Source organism: Dendrobates tinctorius, unplaced genomic scaffold, assembly GCF_039654945.1.
Source record: "Dendrobates tinctorius isolate UK_male_01 unplaced genomic scaffold, ASM3965494v1 ptg000030l, whole genome shotgun sequence".
Taxonomy (NCBI): Eukaryota; Metazoa; Chordata; class Amphibia; order Anura; family Dendrobatidae; genus Dendrobates; species Dendrobates tinctorius.
Window position 1 is genome coordinate 6,631,102 of NW_027361698.1, and position 22,023 is coordinate 6,653,124.

General features: G+C 41.4%; 1 protein-coding gene across 4 annotated transcripts in view; it reads right to left on the reverse strand.

Moving 5' to 3' along the window:
* Positions 1 to 827: 827 nt before the first annotated feature.
* Positions 828 to 22,023, reverse strand: part of TBCK (TBC1 domain containing kinase) — a 536,201-nt gene continuing 515,005 nt past the window's right edge. For 3 of the 4 annotated variants that reach the window (XM_073571832.1, XM_073571833.1, XM_073571835.1), the window contains one exon: positions 828 to 1,852. In XM_073571832.1, coding sequence (XP_073427933.1) covers positions 1,742 to 1,852 — 111 coding nt within the window. In that variant the 3' untranslated portion in view covers positions 828 to 1,741. Of the gene's footprint in view, positions 1,853 to 11,228; positions 11,505 to 22,023 lie in introns of those variants that run through there. The other variant, XM_073571834.1, reaches the window with a different exon arrangement.

Consider the following 22,023-nt stretch of genomic DNA (forward strand, 5'->3'; position numbering starts at 1 on the left):
ACTCGTACTGATCTGGAGAATATTGTTAGGTCAGTTTTAGCCATTTAGTGAACATGGTAAATAAAAAAATAAATTGTGAAATTGCACCTTTTTTTTGCAAGTTCCCCACACTTGGATTTTTTTTTCCTGTTTTCCAGTACACTATGTGGCAGAAGGAATGGTGTCATTCAAAAGTACAACTCATCCCGCAAAAACAAGCCCTCATATGGCTATATTGAAAAATAAAAAAAAATGTATGGCTCTGGGAAAAAGGGGGGCAAAAACAAAAGTGGAAAAGCACAAAGTGGTGTAAGGGTTAGAAGCATTATATGCAAGAAATGGTGCTCCCAAGATGTAACCCTGTTTTGTTTTGCAAGATTTCTAGTTGAGAAAATGTAACCAACGTCACTAACACTTTGATGAAGCGGTTCACCATTAAGTTGCCTATCGTCTAGGTTGGTCACAATGGGGTGAATCTGTAGGCCACTTCAGCTGTCAGGACCACTGACACAGTGTTTTTGCCTAAAGGTTTTGTTTAGTCCAGTGTAATAAGTACCACTTCATACTGGCAGGACACCATGTAACAGTTCCTTGGATGACGTTTGCCCTAGTGTAAGCACAAGGAATGTAGAATGTGAAGGGCAGAAAGGGGAAAAAAAACACACTCCAGAGAAGTGACCAGGTCATTAGCCATATGTGTTCATTCCACAGGTAAAAAATTTCCAGTAATGGCGGCAGTGACTTTTTTAGTCATATTGTGGAGTAGTGATAAAAAAAACATGACACTAGAGTGAAGTATTTTCCAATAAGTGACATTTCTGAATCTCATGATTATTTACTAAGCACACTTTCTGCCATGTTCTCTATGCAGCTTTATTCACTGTCCAGTGCAATCTATAGGTAATTCTATGTAACATTATCACAAATATAATAGTTCATCATGATTAACAATGTGCTTTTTCCATTTCATACAGAAAACGTAGGATCTGCCATAATTCTGTAGTATAACTAATGTGTACCTTTTGTAAACGCACACCATGTATACATATTGTCCATTAAGTATAAACAGACTACATTAGATGGCTATAGGTTTTTTTTTCTCATTACAGGATGTTCTGACTTGTCAGATTTCTCATAGTCCAAGAGCATGAACACAAGTGTCTGGAATAATGCGATGGCGCCATACGTACAGCCATCGCGTCAATGAGTTTCTCCCACTGGTTTAGTGGAGACATGGCCGTACACACAGCGTCACTGCTCTGAGCTGTTCATTTTAGATAGCAATGAAGGTTCTTACTCCATCAATGTGACAGAACCTTAACGGCATATTTGATTCACATCAAAAATTGCATTAATGGGAATAAACCCTCTTCTGGGACTATAACCTGATTCTGTGTTAGTATTTTGGGTTTAAGATGGAATATGAATACTTTTTAATTTAATATTACACACATTGGCCCTAATTTATCAAAGCAATTTTGCCAGAATACTAGAATAAATAACTTTGAGAAGTGGCAATATTTTTGCACAACTTGTAGTTGCAGAAAAATATTGTGACTTTTGGTGTTTTGGTTGGAGCAATATGGGAGCAACAATGATTTAGGAACGACATATTCGTTAAATAAAAAAAAATTCCCCCAAATTATCTTTGTAGCTGTATCCAGAACCATGATACTGTGGATGAAATCTTAATATCTAAGAAAGTAGATGGCACTGGTGGAACTGGACTGGACCAATAGTTTGTCTTCAGGATGTGGAATGCTTATATTTGAGGGGATGGTACAGTTAGTAGACCTGTGGGCTTCATCTTGTTCATTCCACCATCCAAGATACAAACGCGTGGGTATCCCAACTTCACCAGATGTGCTGCAAACTAAGAGAGAAAACATTAGTGCAAAGATCCAGAGCCAACATTGTACAGGCCTCTACTTTTTTTGTAGAAAGGACTTGATATAACAAATTAAAGAATGTATACATTAATACACATGTAGATGTGTGTTGACAAGACTACATATCAAATACAACAAAATCTCTTTGAGACGACCAGCCAAAATTGCAGTATACAGTATTCCTTGAGGCAGAAAACTATATACTCTTTGCTCTCAGGGGCACATTGCTCAGAAGAACAACCCAATGCACAAACCACCATGAGTGGCACTGTCTCCATAGCATGCAGGTTGTACTTTGGGTCCACCCAGTGCATTGCATCCTGAAGATGCACCTCCTGCTCATGTGCCATTTTCAGATACACATTTATTTCTTGACTACTGTATCATAATTTTTATTTAACCTTGTATATATGGTAATTACCAATGTTTATGTTTCTGTATTCACTAACGAAGGGTGTCATACCCTAAACATTGCGGTAATTCTGTCTATATTACTTACCTTGATACTGTATGGTGTGCACTTATTTGGACCTGGTTGAACAACCATGCTAATAAAAATTCTTGCAAAGTATAACCAACACCTCGTGAAGTGCTGTTCTAGTAACGTTTTGCTCATGTAACAAGATAAGCTAGGTGGCCATCTTCTCTCTGATCGTGCACTCATTCAAATCAGCTTGTACATACAAGAGATGTGCTGCCTGACCATCACTTCTAACTCTTCAAGTGTCATCTCGAAGGTGTCATTCCATGCTTGTTATAGGAACCATTTTTTATATTTTCTCCATTGCTAGAACGTGGTCGGAGTGCAGTTATTTTCTCTTAATCAAGGCTACCATATACATTAAAGTTGAGCAAACCCATTGAAATACAAGGTAACGTCAAACCATTTGAGGGTCTCCCGACTCTCCTAAGACAGATGATGTTGGGAGAGAGAAGGATTGGGAAGTTTGACTTTAAAACCAGATCCTGAGCTGAGTGTTCATATGTATAGAGGAAGCGGCATCTTCCTAAGGTGTATAAGTTACCTTAACGCTCTAATAAACCCTTCACTTTACCAATGTAGAATTTTTTCCTCACTTAATAACACAGTAATGTATTTAATATGTCTAGGTCTTGAGACATGCTTTTTTAATCATTCAGTCAGTAATTCAGCCATTGCTTTACAGCAGGGTTCCCCAACTCCAGGATTTCCTTTGTATTGCTCAGGTGATAATTGCGTCACCTCTGCAATACAAAGGAAATCATGAAAACATGATCTGTTGGTGGGCCTTGAGGACTGGAGTTGGGGAACCCTGCTTTACAGAATTCTTCATTTAGTGATATATTTAGAATTAAGAGTCCTCAGTGGTTGATACCTTTTAATGGCTAATTGAAAAGATGGTAACAAATTGCAAGCTTTGGAGACTACTCAGGTCTCTTCCTCAGGCAAAGACTAATACAACATCTGAAGAATCACATATTTATACACAACACAGCACAGAAATAATGCAATAGATAAGACAAGTGACATGGTACAAAGATGTATATCTTTCCTGTATCATTTAGTAATACAATGTTGGACTGATAGGTTAGTGTCGTAAAGAAAGAAAATTCCGGGACTATGGCATACACTCTCAGGGTGGGCTCAATACGAGATTTGGCAAAGTGTAGAGCATGAAGAATCTAACAGCTGCCCAATTCAAGATCACTTGTCAAGCCTATATCCTATGTCACTTTTTACAGGCCAACACATTCCCATTATTTTTAAGCTGTCTGCACTTTCCATAGGTATTTATGTTGAACATTATAACCCACTGTATACTATAGCAATTACATAGCAGACACCAGATATTCTGTACATACATTCCACAACCAGAATGGGTTCATGGTGGCTGCTAGCATTCAAAAGACACAACAGGAGAGAGAAATACATTTTCTACATGTGGGCCGTGTGGGATGTATAAATTCATGGCTAGTTTCAGTTGGTAATTTTAAGAAACTTTTACACTTCAAAGGGAATAATTCAGAAAATACATTTTATATACTCTCTAATAAAATAATAAGTTAGTAGAAGAAGACCTCTATTCAGGACCCAAAGAGGAGAGTGCTTCAAAGAGTGTCTCTTGCTCTGGGGCAGGAATGTCAAAGTCCAATACACAGAAGGCCAAAATTAAAAACTAAGTACGTCATATATTGTGAAGGGGTTAAAGGTGTTGTCTGAACAAAAATGACAAGTCTGCGGTCACTCTGAATGACTGCAGACTTGTGAATCTTCCCAGTTGCATGCACTTAGCACTGTGAGGATTCACCGGTGTCAGCGCAAGGAACAGAGGTAGCGTGACTGCAAGTATGCATTATGCAAACTCCTGGCCAGAACCTGACTAGTCTGTTTTTGGCATGCTCAATCTTAGTATATTGCACGAGGCCGGAAACAGCGCAGTCAGGTTCTGGCCAAGATTTTGCATATGGCATATTTGCGGTCATGTGACCGCTGATCCTGGCGCTAACAGAGGAGAATTCTCACAGCGGAAGTGTGTCCTGCATGTGAAGACTTCCGGGGCATAGACTGCGCTGAAAAATACTGGCGCATGCACAGTACCAATTATATGCTTTGCCCACAGTTGGGCAAAGCATACTGCGCAAGCGTCGGAGGCCTTTTCAATGCACAAGCGCGGAAAACTACGGCATCTGTGATATTCACAGATGAAGATTACGTTCAGCAAGCTGAGGGGGGGAGAAGGCGAATAAGCCCCGCCCATCGGACCGGACCGCGGCGATTTCCATACATCTCCACCAAGATAAAAAAGGTATTTATGCATCAAAGGTGCGGGGTGGGGGGGAATCAAAAGTCCTAATAGAATCCTTATGGGACGCACAATTGGGTGATATCTTTACCTGATATCACTAAAAATGGGTAACAGATTCCCTTTAAGCACACTCGCAAGACTGACATCAAAAGCCTCAAGAATGTAGCAAAGGAAAAAACAAGTGATATGGAATGAAAATTTGAGCAAACCTTCAGTGCTGTGATATTCAGCCCAGGAGATCAGTATGTGTGAGGAATGCCTGCTGTGTTTCTGAATGGCACAGGAGTACAATTCTCCAACCACTTCCTCCCAGAGGCAAGCTGCAGTCACATGGGGATTTACTAGGTACAGAAGAAATGTCTTATTTATCCTTACACAGAAGCATCTCTTGTCTGGTCACCTGCTGGGACTTCTCATCTCCCATAGGACAATGCAGTGGGCGGTCTTAAGAAGTGTCGGCAATTAACATTACTTTCACTGTGCACAGGGCACTTGCTTGTCTCTGACGCAGTTCCTTTAGACACAGGTGGGAGGGCTGCCATACTCGTGGGCCAAATGTTATCAGCTTGCGGGCCCACATTTGGCCCGCGGGCCAAAGTTTCACACATGTACTCTGGGGAGTCTGTCATTTCCTGCGCAAAATCTGAAAATTTACTGCCAGGCAGATTACATCTGACTCTTTCGATAAGTTGAAATTGTCCAAAGCTGGAACAGTTATGGCGATTTGTTTGGGGGAACACAGAGACACAATTTTTCTTTAAGAATTAGACAGAAGTGTAACGTGAGAGGTGGGAGAGGGGGAAGGGTGCGATGTTGACCTAAAACATCATAATTATATAGAAAGCTAAAAAAAACATTAGTCATTTGTCTTCAGTAGTTCTGGCCTACTTCTGTTCTTATTCCACTTGTAGAGCCACCCAAAGTTACATTAATTACATAGTCCTGAATTAAAAATGAACAACTGTGACACAAAAGAATCCTGCCAGGTTTGTGGGGGAAGGCTGGGAGCGTTCATTGTGTGCTGGGTGAAAGAATCGCATGGGAAAACAGGAGTCAGTGCTAAATAAACTTTTCATTAAAGGCAACGGAAATTCATTGTGAACGCTATGTCAGTCAGACCGGCTGCCCCGAAGCCAATGTAACATTTAACACATATCTAAATGTCTTTAGGGTCAAATCAGCAGTGGGCCCGCAAAACATTCCTGCCTCTGTTATAGTGGCATTAACAGAAAGGAGCACCTAGTTAGTACTTCGCTGAATGGCCTAATTTATTTCAGGAAGGATAATTGGCAGATCAAAGCAACCCTGACTATAACGGATGACAGCTTGTAAGAAAAACACTCAAAGCGATTGTTCACCCCTATGAGTGATAGGTGAGAGCAGGTGTAAATGGTTACTTCTCTAGTGGGCAGTGCCCAGGGGAAGGAGGAGCAGCCATGGGGTATAATAGATTACTTTTTACCCAAATTACTCCTGCGTGAAGAAAAATTAATTTGTTTTTTGGGCATGTATTTTAGAATTCAAGAAAGTTAACCATTTAATGCATAGGACATCAAACAAGACTCAGAAAGTACATAGCCATAAAATAGATAGCCTTTATTAAAGTATAGTGACAAAACATTTAAAATACATAAAAGGAGATATATGTCCAATATGCTTACACAAGGTGCGTATGCAAATATAAATATACATATGTATATAAAGTGCCTAAACATTAATTATAAATCATAAGAGATGCCCATATAGTAAAGAGGCATGTAAGCACAATATCCAGACACGTGTCTATTATGAAAAACCGCATATGTGCCTAATGTGTACTCTGCAAGATCAGCCCTGAATGTAAAAATAAAATGCAAAAAGTGAATACTGATAAAGAAATCTCAGAATGACCTGAGAAGAAGAGTTTGCAAAATAATGTGCATGACCTCAAAAATAATTAAGTGAGCCAGTGCCCATAAAAAATAGATATAGCATATGGTAACCACAAAAAAATACATGCAAATCAGTTCATGCATAGGGCTAATACATAATACAAGGGTCAAAAATTACAACTAGAGATATGACCAAAGGGTAATCCCTGTATGGCTATTAGCTAACATATCAGGCACCGCAGTGCAATCACAGAAAGACCCATGCCAATAAGGTCACCACTGCTACCATAGAAATTGTAGAGTAAAACAGAAGAAAAGCATACAATCTTGTGAAGTCAGGCTCCCCGACGCGCGTTTCGCATTAGCTTCATCTTGGGGGGGGGTTTAACGAAGCTAACACGAAACGCCGGGCTCACACCTGTAGCCACGCCCCCCGAGGAAGCGTATTCACACCGTGAAACGTGCGTTGGGGTATACGAGCCAGCACCTTATCCTTACCAGGACATGATGGGTATGTTTACATAGATACTCCTTTCTTTCTCTCTGATGGACCTTGTGTAATACATGTGCAATTAGTGCACTCAGTGGTTTCTCTGGTCTGACTGTTCAGCACTTGTTTTCATGATCACACAGCAGTGGTGCTGTGGTGGAGTCTGCTACCTCAGCTGATATAATTAATTTATGGGCAACTGTGCATGCAATTGGACTCTGGGCTGATATGGGCTGCATCCTCCACCACAGCACCATTGATTTATATTACTAGGGCATAGTGCAATATAATAAACAACAGGACTGATCATCCTTAAGCATAGATTCCTCAGCACAGCTCATTTTGCACACCAAACTATTTGTGCAGTGGTCCTCAGGGAGTTAACATTAACCGTATGGTTGCTGGTTTGTTTCTTTCTATTGGTTTCGGGTTACAAACTTACTGACCAAGTTATTTTAACAAAATTGTCTTGTTTCTCTAATATGTGCCTGTTTACCTATAATAAAATTTGCATTTTTTAGATGGATCTGGACTCTGTTTTCCTCTTGCTTTTCCAGTCTAAGTGACAGTCGTCTCTATCGATTGAGACTTTATGAGGCACTGTATCTGTACTTACAGTTATGAATTAAGAATGTTTTTTTGGAGTTTTTTCTTTCTATATGTTTAACACTGACATGCTGTGGCACTTAGAAGAAACATGGTTTGAATACGCCGATGAGGTCTCTGGCCGGTTTTTCTCCCCATCCTGTTGCAGTTAAATGACAGGTCGCTGCCATATGAGTGCGTACGGAGGAACCTGTCAATCAACTGGAACAGGGTGGAGAGAAGCCAGATGGGGACATCATCAGACTAGTTATGTCTCTTTCTATAGTCCTATATGTTTTGAAACTATATTTTCTCTAAAATGCCGCAGAGCATCAGTGTAAAACATACCTGGCTGCAATTGCTCAGGTTCATCTAATGACAGGTTCCCTTTAATGCTATTTTTTGTGTAAAGAAAAATATATTCACATGATATCATGTCACTACGGAAGGGGTTTCTCAGCACTATAAAATTGATGACATAGCCTATCAATTAAAAATCAGCAAGGGTCAGACACCCCAACAATAAGCCGTTATCATCTGGGACTTGATGAAAACAGTGAATGGAGACCTTTGCAGTTTCATATAAGGTTTTGTGGCCACCACAGGGTATTAATTGCAGATCAGCAACTATTGAAAAGACTAGGAGTTGCTTTCCAGTCCCCCACAGCAGCAGGAACCATATGTGAGAACCCTTTATATTTTTGCTGCAGTATCGTTGAAATAAATTGAGATTTACTGTGGAGCAGGTCTCACATTTATTTCGTGTTGAAAACACTTTCTATGACTATTTTGTGAGTAGGAAAAGTGACGGCCACAAGGAAATTCTAGAAATATTTATCCATATCTACAGGTGAGTAAAAGTCATACACTAAGCAAATGCTAGAGGTAATAAAGCTTCTACTAATACAACATGGAAATGACATGAGGGGAAAGGTAGTGTGAGTCTTCAATTCTCTAAAGTGGAGAAATGCTGCCTGTATAATTTAGGGGAAAAGAACAAATGGGGCTTTAACTTGCATTATCATGGCTTTAGCAAAGCCTTTGAAATGGAAAAAGTCAAACTAACTTGGAATAGAGTTGTGGCTTTAATCTCACATTATTTACATTCCCTGAACGGCTCTAAATTTTTCCTATACCAGTTGAGAATGCATGCTTGGCACAGACGTGGCAAAACTACAACAAAAGGTTTTCATGCCAGCCCAAAAATAGAGCACAAGTCGGTAAAGTTTTTTGATCTATACATTCCCAACATCTTACTAATTCCGCTGTTACCACTAGCTGAGCTTTCAAACCAGCTCTGCGCCTTGTAGGAACTCTGGGACTATATTGACAAGGAGATTGTGTGATACCCTAATAATGAATGCACTAGAAGAGAGGTGGCAGCACAGTAATTTCGGACACAAAAATTGAACATTTTGGAAAATTTTCACACTTTTTCTACTTTCTACTATCGTCTTTTGGATATCCTTGACTGCAGTTTTCTACAGTCCAAATTGAAAAGGTTTGATATTATATATCAGAGCAATGACATCTGAAGGTCATGGATTTCCCTTGGTTCCATAGGTGACTTGTAGCCAAGCGGAAGCTGGGGTTAAATAAAAGGAATATTATGACATGGCCGAGTATGGGCTGGATAATGACTGAAAAACTACTTACAACATTATCTCTTCTAGGTAGCATCTTGTGCTCTGTAGATGACAATTTACGGTATCCTGATGGGCAAAGCATCATGACACAGTTACCAAAGCTACTTCTAGCCTATAGTTAATTTTACAGTCCAGACTGTCAACACAAGTAGGACTTTTCCCTTAGGGTGATTTTATGTATCTTTTGGAGTTCATTTTTAACTACTGTATAAAGCAATATTCACTGCTGCATGGAATATAAAAATATACAGTCATATGTTAAAGTTTGGGCACCCCTATTAATGTTAACCTTTTTTCTTTATAACAATTTTGATTTTTGCAATAGCTATTTCAGTTTCATATATCTAATAACTGATGACTCAGTTATATTTCTGGATTCAAATGAGGTTTATTGTACTAACAGAAAATGTGCAATCTGCATTTAAACAAAATTTGACTGGTGCAAAAGTATGGGCACCTCAACATAAAAGTGACATTAATATTTCGCAGATCCTCCTTTTGAAAAAATAAAAGCCTCTAGTCGCTTCCTGTAGCTATTAATGAGTTCCTGGATCCTGGATGAAGGTATTAGTGACCATTCCTGTTTACAAAACAATTCCAGTTCAGTTAAGTTTGATCGTCGCCGAGCATGGACAGCCCGCTTCAAATCATTCCACAGATGTTCAATGATAGTCAGGTCTGGGGACAGGGATGGCCATTCCAAAACATTGTAATTGTTCCTCTGCATGAATGCCTGAGTAGATTTGGAGCGGTGTTTTGGATCCTTGTCTTGCTGAAATATCCATCCTCTGCATAACTTCAAGTTCATCACTGATTCTTGCACATTATTGTCAAGAATCTCCTGATACCGAGTTGAATCCATGCGACCCTCAACTTTAGCAAGATTCCCGGTGCCGGCATTGGCCACACAGCCCCAAAGCATGATGGAACCTCCACCAAATTTTACTGTGGGTAGCAAGTGTTTTTCTTGGAATGCTGTGTTTTTTAGCCTCCATGCATAACGCCTTTTTGTATGACCAAACAACTCAATCTTTGTTTCATCAGTCCACAGGACCTTCTTCCAAAATGTAACTGGCTTGTCCAAATGTGCTTTTGCATACCTCAGGCGACTCTGATGACAAGATGATGCTGCAAGTCTTTGTAGGTGGTCTGTGGATTGTCCTTGACTGTTCTCACCATTCTTCTTCTCTGCCTTTCTGATATTTTTCTTGGCCTGCCACTTCTGGGCTTAACAAGAACTGTACCTGTGTTCTTCCATTTCCTTACTATGTTCCTCACAGTGGAAACTCACAGGTTAAATCTCTGAGACAACTTTTTGTATCCTTCCCCTGAAAAGCTATGTTGAATAATCTTTGTTTTCAGATCATTTGAGAGTTGATTTGAGGAGCCCATGATGCCACTCTTCATAGGAGAATCAAATAGGAGAACTACTTGCAAGTGGCCACCTTAAATACCTTTTCTCATGATTTGATACACCTGGCTATGAAGTTCAAAGCTCAATGAGGTTACAAAACCAATTTAGTGCTTCAGGAAGTCAGTAAAAAGTAGTTAGGAGTGTTCAAATCAAGAAAATGATAAGGGTGCCCATACTTTTGCACTGGTCAAATTTTGTTTAAATGCAGATTGCACATTTTCTGTTAGTACAATAAACCTCATTTGAATCCAAAAATATAACTGAGTCCATCAGTTATTAGATATATGAAACTGAAATAGCTGTTGCAAAAACCAAAATTGTTATAAAGAAAAAAGGTTAACATTAATAGGGGTGCCCAAACTTTAACATATGACTGTATATACAGTGATTCCAAATAAGAAAAGTGATGATGTTTGCAAATTTCAGCACTTTTAGAAATATCATGCATCGCAAGAAAAATAAAAAGGTGACCATATAAAGACCATTTTTACATTTCTGAATAGACCTGATTTACAGAAATGATATTTCTGACATGTTGTGAAATGGTAGATATGATTAGAAAACAAGCTGGCTTTATTCTATTCCACAAAATACAAACATATTGAGAAGCGCAAATACCCAAAAGTGAAGAAGGATGGAGGAGGCCCTTGGGATGAGACTGACAACATCCATACAGCAATGAAGCAGTAACGTGGTGTCCTATTTGGATTTAAAACTTTTACAATGTGTTTTGTCAGGGCATCAGAGCAGCCATCTTTAGGTGCACAAGCAGCGGAGCGAGCAAGGAGATTCTTTGAGAATTCTTATCAAAATTCAGATCTGTGTTAATGGATGAATGCCAGCCCTACAAAGGACAAATTCATTAGAGCATATCCTATTTAACACACTAATTTCTAAAATAGAGAAAACGTACTTCATAGTAATGTGTAGAAGAATATTGAGTATTGTTCTTTTAATCTCTATATGGCAACATGTTTATGGACCAACCTGCAGAGATCTGTAAAGGCACTTACAATCTGCTCTACATACAATGGGCTTCTCTAGTAAAGCTACATCTAAAGCCCCCTCCCCAATAAACACTAGATTTAAGTCAGTCTAAAGGCCCCATTACATTTAGCGATGCACCAGCGATCCCGACCACGATATGACCCGGTCAGGATCGCTGGTGCATCGCTGAATGGTCGCTAGTGAGCTGCCAAACAGGCAGATCTCACTAGCGATGCAGCAGCGGTCGCCGGTCGTACTCACCTGTCAGACGCAGCGAGGGTGACCATCTTCCTCCTGCATCCATGGCTCGCTCGTCGGCGCCAGCAGGAAGCCGACGACGAGAAATGGACCAGGCCGATCTCGCATGATCAGCGATATCCAGCGGGGGAGCCGGTCGGAGGTGAGTATCACATGTAGCGATATCGCTAGTGATATCGCCGCTGCGTCACAAATCGGTGACGCTTTAGCGATATCGCTATCTGTAAAGGGCCCTTAACCCACTAATATGCAGGCAGGATCAGTCAATCATCTTATGTATATATGGGATTCCCGATTCTCCCCAGAGACAAGATGCTGGGGAAGAGAAGAATTGGATAGGCTGAATTCAAGGAAGGTTACTGTGAGCTGCTAAGATCTCAAGCTCAGCGTTTATCTCTATGGCTAATTTGGGAAAAATAGGCATAGACCAACATATAAGGGCCCCGTCACACATAGCGACTTACCAGCGATCCCGACAAAGATATGAACTTGTCAGGATTGCTGGTGTGCTGCTACATGATCGCTGGTGAGCTGCCAAACAGGCAGATCTCAGCAGCACACAAGCGACGCACGTCGCTTAGTTACCCGCAGTGTACGTTAAGATACCAGCGCGCTGGTGCAGGGAGCTGGTAACCAAGGTAAACATCGGGTTTCTAAGCACTGCGCTTAGAAACCCGATGTTTACCTTGGTTACCAGCTCCCTGCACCAGCGCGCTGGTATCTAATGTATACAACGGGTTTCTAAGCGCCGCACGGTGCTTAGAAACCCGATCTTTACCTTGACTACCAGCTCGCTGGTCTCCCGCCTGCCACACGCAGCGATGCGTGCTGGCTAGCGGGAGACCAACGATCAAAAAAATGTCCAGGCCACTCGAGCACGATCAGCGATACCCGGCAGGGGGGCCGGTCGCTGATAAGTGTCACACACAGCGTCACAAAACTTGTCACTCAGCAGCGATCTCACTAGCGAGATCGCTGTGTGTGACGGGGGCTTAAGGCACATAAAACTTTTCCTTGCCTTCTGGATGTGAAGAGTTTGGATCCTTGTCAAAGAGAGAGATGCAATACTAGAGGTGAAACCAAAAACATAAAAGCCCAGAACACATATAAATCCATCTGCTTATGTCAAAGGGTATTGGCCTATCCACTTTAATATAATGAATGCCTATCAATAGTAAATCAACTATTGGCAACCCCTCCGATAAGCTTTTTCAACAGGATGCATGAGATGCTCGAATTTACAGCAACCTGATGGTTCATAATTGCCTGCTCTGTACTATTTTTAGTGGCTGTTCAATATATTACACCATTTTTCAATTTAAGTGAATAGTGAATACTGCAACCCCTCAAATCAATGCTATGAAAAGCACAATGCATGCAAATATAGACCAGCTTGCAGATGTTAGAACATTGAGGCTATGGCACTCACACAAGCCTTGTGGCCTCTTTACGAGACCCTGGGGTCAGAACCAGAGCACTGAGTGGAACGGTCCTAACTTCCATACCGGGGATCCCTTTAAGAGAGGTCTGAGGTCAAAACCAAAGCGCTGGATGGATTTACCCTGACTTCCATACCGGAGATCCCTTTAAGAGGGAAGATGTGCCAATGGGATGGAGGATGTGTGCTGGTTATATGGGCACGGGAGGGGGTGATTCATTTCTGTCATGTACTCTCTGCTTCATTCTGGGGGGGCAGACAATGGTTGGGAGCTTATGTTCCCGGGGATGCTAGATTTCTCCCGGTCAGTATCTGCTGAGGTGTTGTGGAGTGGGAAACCTGTTGCTCATAGCAACCAATCACAGCTCAGTTTCTTTTAAACAGCTCTGATGAAATGAAAGATGCTTCGTGATTGGTTGGTGATACACACATACAGTCAATTTTATATAACTAGATTATTAGGGCTAGATTAAGAAACTTCAATATGTATTTTTTAACTTTGATTAAAAAACTTATGAAAAAATATGTCTATGACAATGGATTCATGATTATCTTCAGTTAGGTAACTCTTTCAGGTTAGGCCAGGTTCACATAGCGTTAAAGCAGTCCGTTCAACGCATAGCGTTGACAAACTGCGTTATGCTATACCGCTAGCGCAGATGCTTCATCTGCGCTAGCAGTGACGGACCCTTGGACACTGCAGCCCGCGTCCGAGGATCCGTCACAGAATGACGGTACATCGCTAACGCATACCGATTATGGCATGCGTTAGCGATGCGCTCGTCTATAGCAGTGAATGCCGCTATGTAACGGATGCGTTAAACGCACCCCTTTAACGCTACGTGAATCCAGCCTTAGAAACATACAGTTATCACATTTTTTTTTTAGCCAAAGTAAAAAGGAGAGAATTTCACTCCTTCATATCCACTCCTTTGTTTTGTTAAGAAATCCTGAATCAAACATTTGCCAAAAAAAACATGTTTGCTTCCAGTTTCCAGGCTAAATGTATATTGGAACGCATGCTAATATTGAAATAAAGCATTATCTCCTTGGTTCTGGTAGTCACTCACATTGCTGAGCATTGATTTTTTTGGGGTTTCTGGTAGGCAGGTCCCATTATCATCTAATGCAGTAACAATCTTTGTAAAGCCTCTATAGTGGCTCACATGTATTTAGTGTGGTACACTAAAGGGAGCCTGTAATGCTGAAAAAGGTACACGATCAGCAAGCAGCATGCTGTGCAGCGGGAGGAACCCATCAGATTGATATTTTGATACACATTTTTGTGGGAAACGTTTTAGTAAAACTTGAATTTTACTCATTGAAATCCTTGGTAATGTAAAGTTGTGAGTCCAGTGGGCGGTCCTATTCAGTGATTGACAGTCTTAACTGTATGACTGTGCATGCAGAGATTTGTAGGACCGCCCACTGGACTCATATGTTTACAAACACCTGGGATTTCACTGAATAAAATACAAGTAATACTGAAACTTGTCCAACAAACCCATATATCATTCTGCTCAGCGTCTCCTTCACTATATCATGCTGTCCACAGATTGACCTGCACATGCAATGTGATAGTTTCCCATTGACTTAGAGAATGCAATCATCAATTAGCTGTAAGTAAGGTTTCCTAATCATATTCCATATAGATTTTGTAATAAATGTGTTATATAAAGCGTGCATAATGTAAAAGGCAATTATAAACCTGTAATTCTGTAACTAGGCACTGACCCTGTGTCACAACCTGGAAGGGTAACCTTGTTATGACTTTACCGGTTAGTTTCCATGAAGAAACAACACAGTAGATTGTCTCCAGGAGATGGGTCACGGAGTCACTGACCGAGGAACCATCGCTGCATGAAGAAAGCGGAGTTAGGATTTCCCTTGGCTGGCTTCACATATACATCATGAAAGCCTCGATCCTCAGAACAAACTCCTTCTTCCCATGCACATGGCTTTCAAACCACTTGACCGTAATAGATAACAGAATATTTATAAATTATTTTCACAAGGAGTATAAATAGCACTGACTTCCTCCAGTCATATTGCTATAAGTCAAGAGTGAGAAACTTAAAGAGAAAAGCTATAAAAGCTCTACCGTGTGCAGAGCACAAAAGTTATTCTGTATACATTAGGTTTTGTATTTTTTAACATTTAACACCTGGAAAATATATTTTTACAACATACGTAATAATAAAGCTTTCTTGGTCCATGTCTTTGAGAAGCCAATATTTTGCATAATGACCACCAAAGGCTGCAATCCAAGGAGATGTTGTTTGGGCATTCAATGTTCATATTACTGAACACGTTTACAGTCTACACCAGTGGTTCCAAAACTACCATCCTCACGGACCCCAACAGGTCATGTTTTCAGGATTTCCATAGTGTTACACGTGTGAGAGAATTCCTGATGCCTTGGTGATACATCCATCACCTCTGAAATATTAAGGAAATCCTGAAAACATGACCTGTTGGGGTCCGCGAGGACTGGAGTTTGGGAAACACTGGTCTACACCATTACAATATTTGGCTCCCAAGCCAAGGTCTCCAGGACTGGTCCTGTAAGTGTAGCAGGGTTTACCTTACCCATGTACAATGCACAAAGAGTGATAATCTTTTAACACTTTCATGACAGGGCAATTTGCTTGTTTTTGGCTTTGTACTTTTTCCCTAAACCTCTTCCCAGAGCTATAACATTTTGGTCCTAATACAATGGTGGGATATGTTGTATTTGTGTGTGCTTCACTTGTATTTGGCTGTACATCAATAGCTGCAGCAGAAGCCTCCCCTCAGCCCAGTCTGCAGTAGGACAAAAGACTGTTATGTACTGCACCCTTTGCTGAGTCCTAAACCTCAGAAATTCTCCAGGTAACAATAAAAAATATCAGCAGATTAACCCGTTTGTTATTTGTGGGATTAATGTAAAACTTACTTTGTTTCAAAACATACAGAATATCTTTCAGACTGACAAACCGTAAGACCAACACTAACTTCTGTATACTTTTGTGCTTCCTTTCCAGGTTTAGTGTTCCCTTAAAAAAGAGAATTTGTCAAAACCTTGAATGCAACATTGGGGTCACTGAGTGATAGACTGAGAAATTTGATCAAAAGTATAGTAATGTCATGATCCGTTCGTAGGATTGTTGTGAACTTCAGGGGTTTAACGACAGACGTAAAGACCTGCAACTGATCCATCAAAACATTTTGACTTATATTGAAAACAAAACTACAATGCTAATAAGAACAGGCCCTACCTAAATGTGTCTTTGTAATTTAAATTACTTTAGATCACAAAGAATATATTGTAAAAAATAAAATACCTTGTACCGGTAGGAATAGACGCATCCATAAAAGACAACTTTCACTACTTTAAAGGGATGTCCCGCACAGTGTAGGACAGACTAAGTGCAACACAAAGGGGTAAGGGAAGGGGAAACAAACACTAGGGAAGGGGGAAGTGGGACCCCTTGTGAAGTACAGTATTCAGATGTACGGGACATCTTGTTCTCAAAGACTCCATTTTTGTGCTTGCGATGCCATTTTGCAGCTTACGAGTTAAATTTTGTAACTAGGGGAAAGTTCACGGCTGTAATAAAACCAGACTGTCCCAGTCCGAACGAGATATGAGACCCTGAAGAATGTGCTATTGTTCTATTCTCTATGCTACGTAGATATGGACATAAATGTAGTTTCCGGTTTTCTTGCAATACTATTGGCTTATAAAGTAAATGTGTTACAACGATGTTATTGGTAGCTGTGTACTTTGCATAAGTAAGCAAAATACTATAAAAATGTCACATAATAAACGGGGTTAGCGATCTCCTTTGATCCTCCCATACAGAGACACATCTCCGTCTGGTCATTCTCAGTTGCTAGCAACGCCCTGTGGATTAATTTGGAAATCACTTGGTCAACCGTGAAGGGTCACTTGATCCTCCCTCAATAGCTACCTCGACAGCTGGCGCCCAACGTAGGGCCCCCAAACAGGGACGCCTCTGCCCCCGGAGGACAACAAGACAAAGAACCCTCGGACCGGACACAGGCACTGGAAAATTGGGACTGATCATCCCCGATGACAACCACAATAAGTTGGCAATTATACTGTACAGACTGACCGTTTGGTGTGGTTTTTCCTGTGTCTGTTGCTGCAAAGAGGATCTGCGGTTTGTCCTTGACGGTGGGGTGATTCTTGGGTGGAATCATATAGAGGTGCAGTCCCGTTGGGGGCCCAGTGTTCGAACCGTACCTCATAAGGGACGGACACCCCAGATTGACCAGTGATAGTGGCTCTCTTTATAGTTAAAATATTGTCCGGAGGGATAGTCTGAGACACCCTCCTCCTTTTACTGAGTGCCTCGTTGGAATTTTGGGCATCCCAGTGGAACAGACTGAACAGCTGCTCCAGTACTGTGCACAACTGAAGTAAGGATATTTAGCTCTAAAGGAGAGAATCATGTTTCCGTGGAAGAAAAAGAAGAATTCCGTGGCTTGGCACGTGAATTGTTTGATGAAGGTGTTAGGAAGAACAAAGGAAATGAATTCTGATTGTTTCTGTTAATGCTATGTTGAAGAAGGAAAATTGTCAATTATTATGACAAGGACTGGATGTTTTGTGGTGCAAGAAAGTGACTGTGATGTGAGAAAGTGATTGAGAAGGAATTGAGAGTATTGTGCCAGAAAGACTCCAGACGATGCATTAAAAGTAGAAAAAATGTTTTCAGAAGAATTTAATCCGCTCTGCATTAGCAGGAAAAAAAAAAAGTAAACCAGCAGCTGCTCCAGTTCCCCCTCCAATCTCAGCCCCCACTGCTTCCCCCTCCAATCTCAGCCCCCACCGCTGCTGTGAACCCAAAGCTTGTTCCTTATCAGTGGCACACACAGCAAACCGCTCCCTACTCCAATATCTCTTCCAATCCTATGACTGGGAACCTTACTCCCCAGCTCCGCCGTGCCAATTCTCATCTGCAATGCTGGCGCTGTGGCCAACTCGGTCACTTACAGAGAGATTGTCATACCCCCATTGTTTTAATCGGAGTAGATGGCAGACCCAATAAACATACTCTTACAAAACCCATCCCTGTGGGACCCCTTCCCTGAGGTTACTGCTCAGTTCGTGATCTCTCCCACATGTCCAGTAAATTTACTAGGAGCAGATTTATTATCACAGTTCCGCTCCAGAATACAATTTCAAAATGATGGTCAGATGGTTCTTGTGTTACATAATCCCTATGCAGATGAAGACAGTGAGGAAATTTGTATTTTGCATGCCCTCACCACAGTTATGATGGCCCACCCCCAATATTGCCTGAGGATCAACGACTCACCCCATACCTCTCAGAGATACCATCTAAACTTTGGTCAAAAGGGCCAAATGATATAGGGAAAATGCCTGTAGAACCAGTAAAAGTGTTTCTCAAACCTGGTGCCACTTTTCCCAAAGTCCATAAATATCCTTTGAAACATGATCAGGAGTGGGGCCTCCAGGAACAAATACAAACGTTACTTGATAATGGTGGTCTGGTACCCTGTGCTTCTCCATGTAATACGCCCTTGTTTCCTGTTAAGAAAAAGACCCCACCTGGCCAACCCCCTGTGTACCGGCTGGTATAAGATCTACAGGCAGTTAATGAAGCTACTGTTCTGGAAACTCCAGTGGTGCCTAATCCACATACTTTTTTTGTCCCAAATACCCCAGGATGCTGCTTGGTTTACAGTCATCGACCTTGCCAATGCCTTCCTTAGCATTCCGTTACACTCAGATTGCCAGTTTCTGTTTGCATTCACTTATCAGGGACGACAGTTAACATGGACAGTTATGCCACAAGGGGCCCAAAACAGTCCCAATCAGTTTGCAAAAAACATGAACAAGTGTCTCTTGCCCTGGCAGTTAAATCACCCCCAGGTCACACTGCTTCAGTACGTGGATGATTTTTTTTGTTGTGTGCACGGACGGAGCAGGAAGCCATTGCTGCCACTGTTAGCCTCCTCAAGTATCTGGCAGATCTTAACTGTCGGGTTTCGGTCTCGAAACTTCAGTTCTGCCTTGGTCAAGTGATATTCTTGAGTCAGACACCTCGCAGAGGAAAGAAAAAAAGCTGTCAGGTCCCTTCCTTTCCCAAAAGATGAAACTGAACTCCAGCGTTTTCTTGGACTATTGTCTTATTGTTGTGAGTGGATACCGGATGCATCCCACATAATGCAACCCCTTTACAATGCCTTAAAAGATGGTATAATGAGCTATAAGGAAAGACTGGGACCGGGAATTTCCACAGTTTTGACAGCGCTCAACCGTGCCTGTAATATCGTTCAGACCTGCAATCCTGGTCAACTTCAACGTGTACTCCCGAAGCATCTTGCTAAGCCCGACTATCCTTTCCAAAGGCTCCAGGTGGACCATATCACGTTACCCAAGTCTGGAAGGTATGAATACTGTTTGGTTGTTGTTGACATGTTCTCCAGTTGGCCGGAAGCATTCCCTGTTGCCAACATGACTGCAAAAACCACAACAAAGAAACTGGTGATGGAAGTCATATGCAGATATGGGGTTCCAGAAGTTGTTGAAAGTGATCAAGGTCCGGCTTTTTCTTCTCATGTGTTCCAAGAAGTTCTGACAATGCTTGGATCCACTGTAGCCCTCCATACTCCGTACCATCCACAATCCAGTGGGAAAGTTGAGAGGCTGAACGGCACACTGAAGGGACAATTGACCAAAATGATGCAGGAGACTACGGCTCCATGGCCAGAGCTCCTACCCATTGTACTATACCACATCCGTACTACCCCTATAGCAAAATATGGCCTGTCCCCGTATGAGATATTGTTTGGTGGTAGGCCCTCAGTTGCAAATTTCCAGCCTCAGCAGTTATCAGAAGAAACTGACCGTGCAGTTCAATATGTTATTCAGCTTAGTAAAAATCTTGCTAACACCCATGGTCTAGTTTCCTCTTCTCTTCCAGATTCAGCAGAAACCGACACCTGTTATAAACTGAAGCCTGGTGATTTGGTAGTCGTGAAAAGACATGTTAGAAAGCACGGACTAGAACCCTTGTATGACGGTCCCCATCAAGTCCTCCTTATCACCTCTAGATCAGTGAAACTAGAAGGAAGACCGACTTTGATCCACGCATCGCACTGCAAGCTGGTTAAACAAGCGAATAGCAAATAAAGGGGGCATAATGTTTTGGTTTTTCGCATTTTCCATATTATTATTGGTAACCGCATGGGACAGCCTAAATTCCCCAACGTCCCTGAATAATAATTTTTTACAACATCATGAAAAATCACTGAGAGATTTGTTGGACAATTCCCAGTCTCTGGCAGACTGTTGGATCTGCACGTATTCACCAGTGTCAGCCTCGAGCATCCCCTTTTTGGCTGTCCCTGTTCCACCTGAGGAGTTATTTGCTTGGACTAACTGTTCTGACACACTCGCTAATAATGCCACAAATAATGCTAAGTTATGGAATAATACTGTTGGTATACCTATTGTGGGATACCCCTGGTGGTAAGATAACCTTTCAGGAAGCAATACACACCTTCAATATTTGGCCTATAAAGGAGGGGCTTGGGTACCTAAGAATAAGACTAATCTAACCAATCTAGGGCAAGTTCCAACGTATGGTTTACAAGTCAGTTTCAATGTAATTTCACACTCTACTGATGTCTTCAAACCAATGTTGTTAGAAAGAAGGTTACATAATATGTCATGGAAATTTTCTAATTTGATTCCACAGGGTTCTAACAAAATCTGTGCCAGTATTCCTGGCAATATATCTTGTAATGATGAGTCCTCTGAATATGTGCCAGGAACCCCCACTTGTGGAAATCCAGATGTAGGTTATTGTAGTCCTTTAGGGCAATCTCCAACTTGGTGTATGCTTCAGAATGCATCTGCATTCATAGACTTAGTTCATAGATTGATACTGCAACATTCAGCCCAATGGGATTTACCTGATGATATGTTCTGGGTATGTGGAGACAATGCTTATAAATGGTTGCCAGTAGGGGTAAGGGGTACTTGTACTCTGGGTTGCTTGACCCCGGCCACCTTTGATACTCCAAACAAACAGTTGGATACACAGGCTATACCCAAACATACATTATACAAAAGAGCTGTGGACAATTCACCCCACCCTTTAGGGAGACCACATATAGTACAGATGAGTGTGGCCAATAAAATTGTCAGTTCTATTTTCATTTACCCTATGATTACACAAATGTGGGATAAATTGCTTAGGGCCACAGACTATCTAGATGATCAAATTTGGGATATATTGGACATATTTAATACTACTGTTGCTGTCCAAAATTAACTTATCATAGCTACTAATCAACATACTATAGTGCTGGATTACATAACAGCAGCACAAGGTGGTATGTGTCAGGTCATTGGACCCGCCTGCTGTCTGTTGTGAGTTCATTTTCTGGTCTACCAGTTGTGAGTTCTCCTTCCAGGTGCCCTCTGGTGGTAACAGGAGGTAGTGAGGCTGATTTAATCAGTAGAGATCTGCCACCTGATAATGAGGATGACGACTGGACCTCTGGAATCTCAGACTGGATTTAAGACAGCCGATGCCCTATTCTTGTGCTGGTGATTTCCTTTCTGGCTTTTCAGGTCTTGGTTTTCAGCTCTGTTCCAGTCATCTCAAGCTAAGTGTTTCTGCTAATGTTCACACTT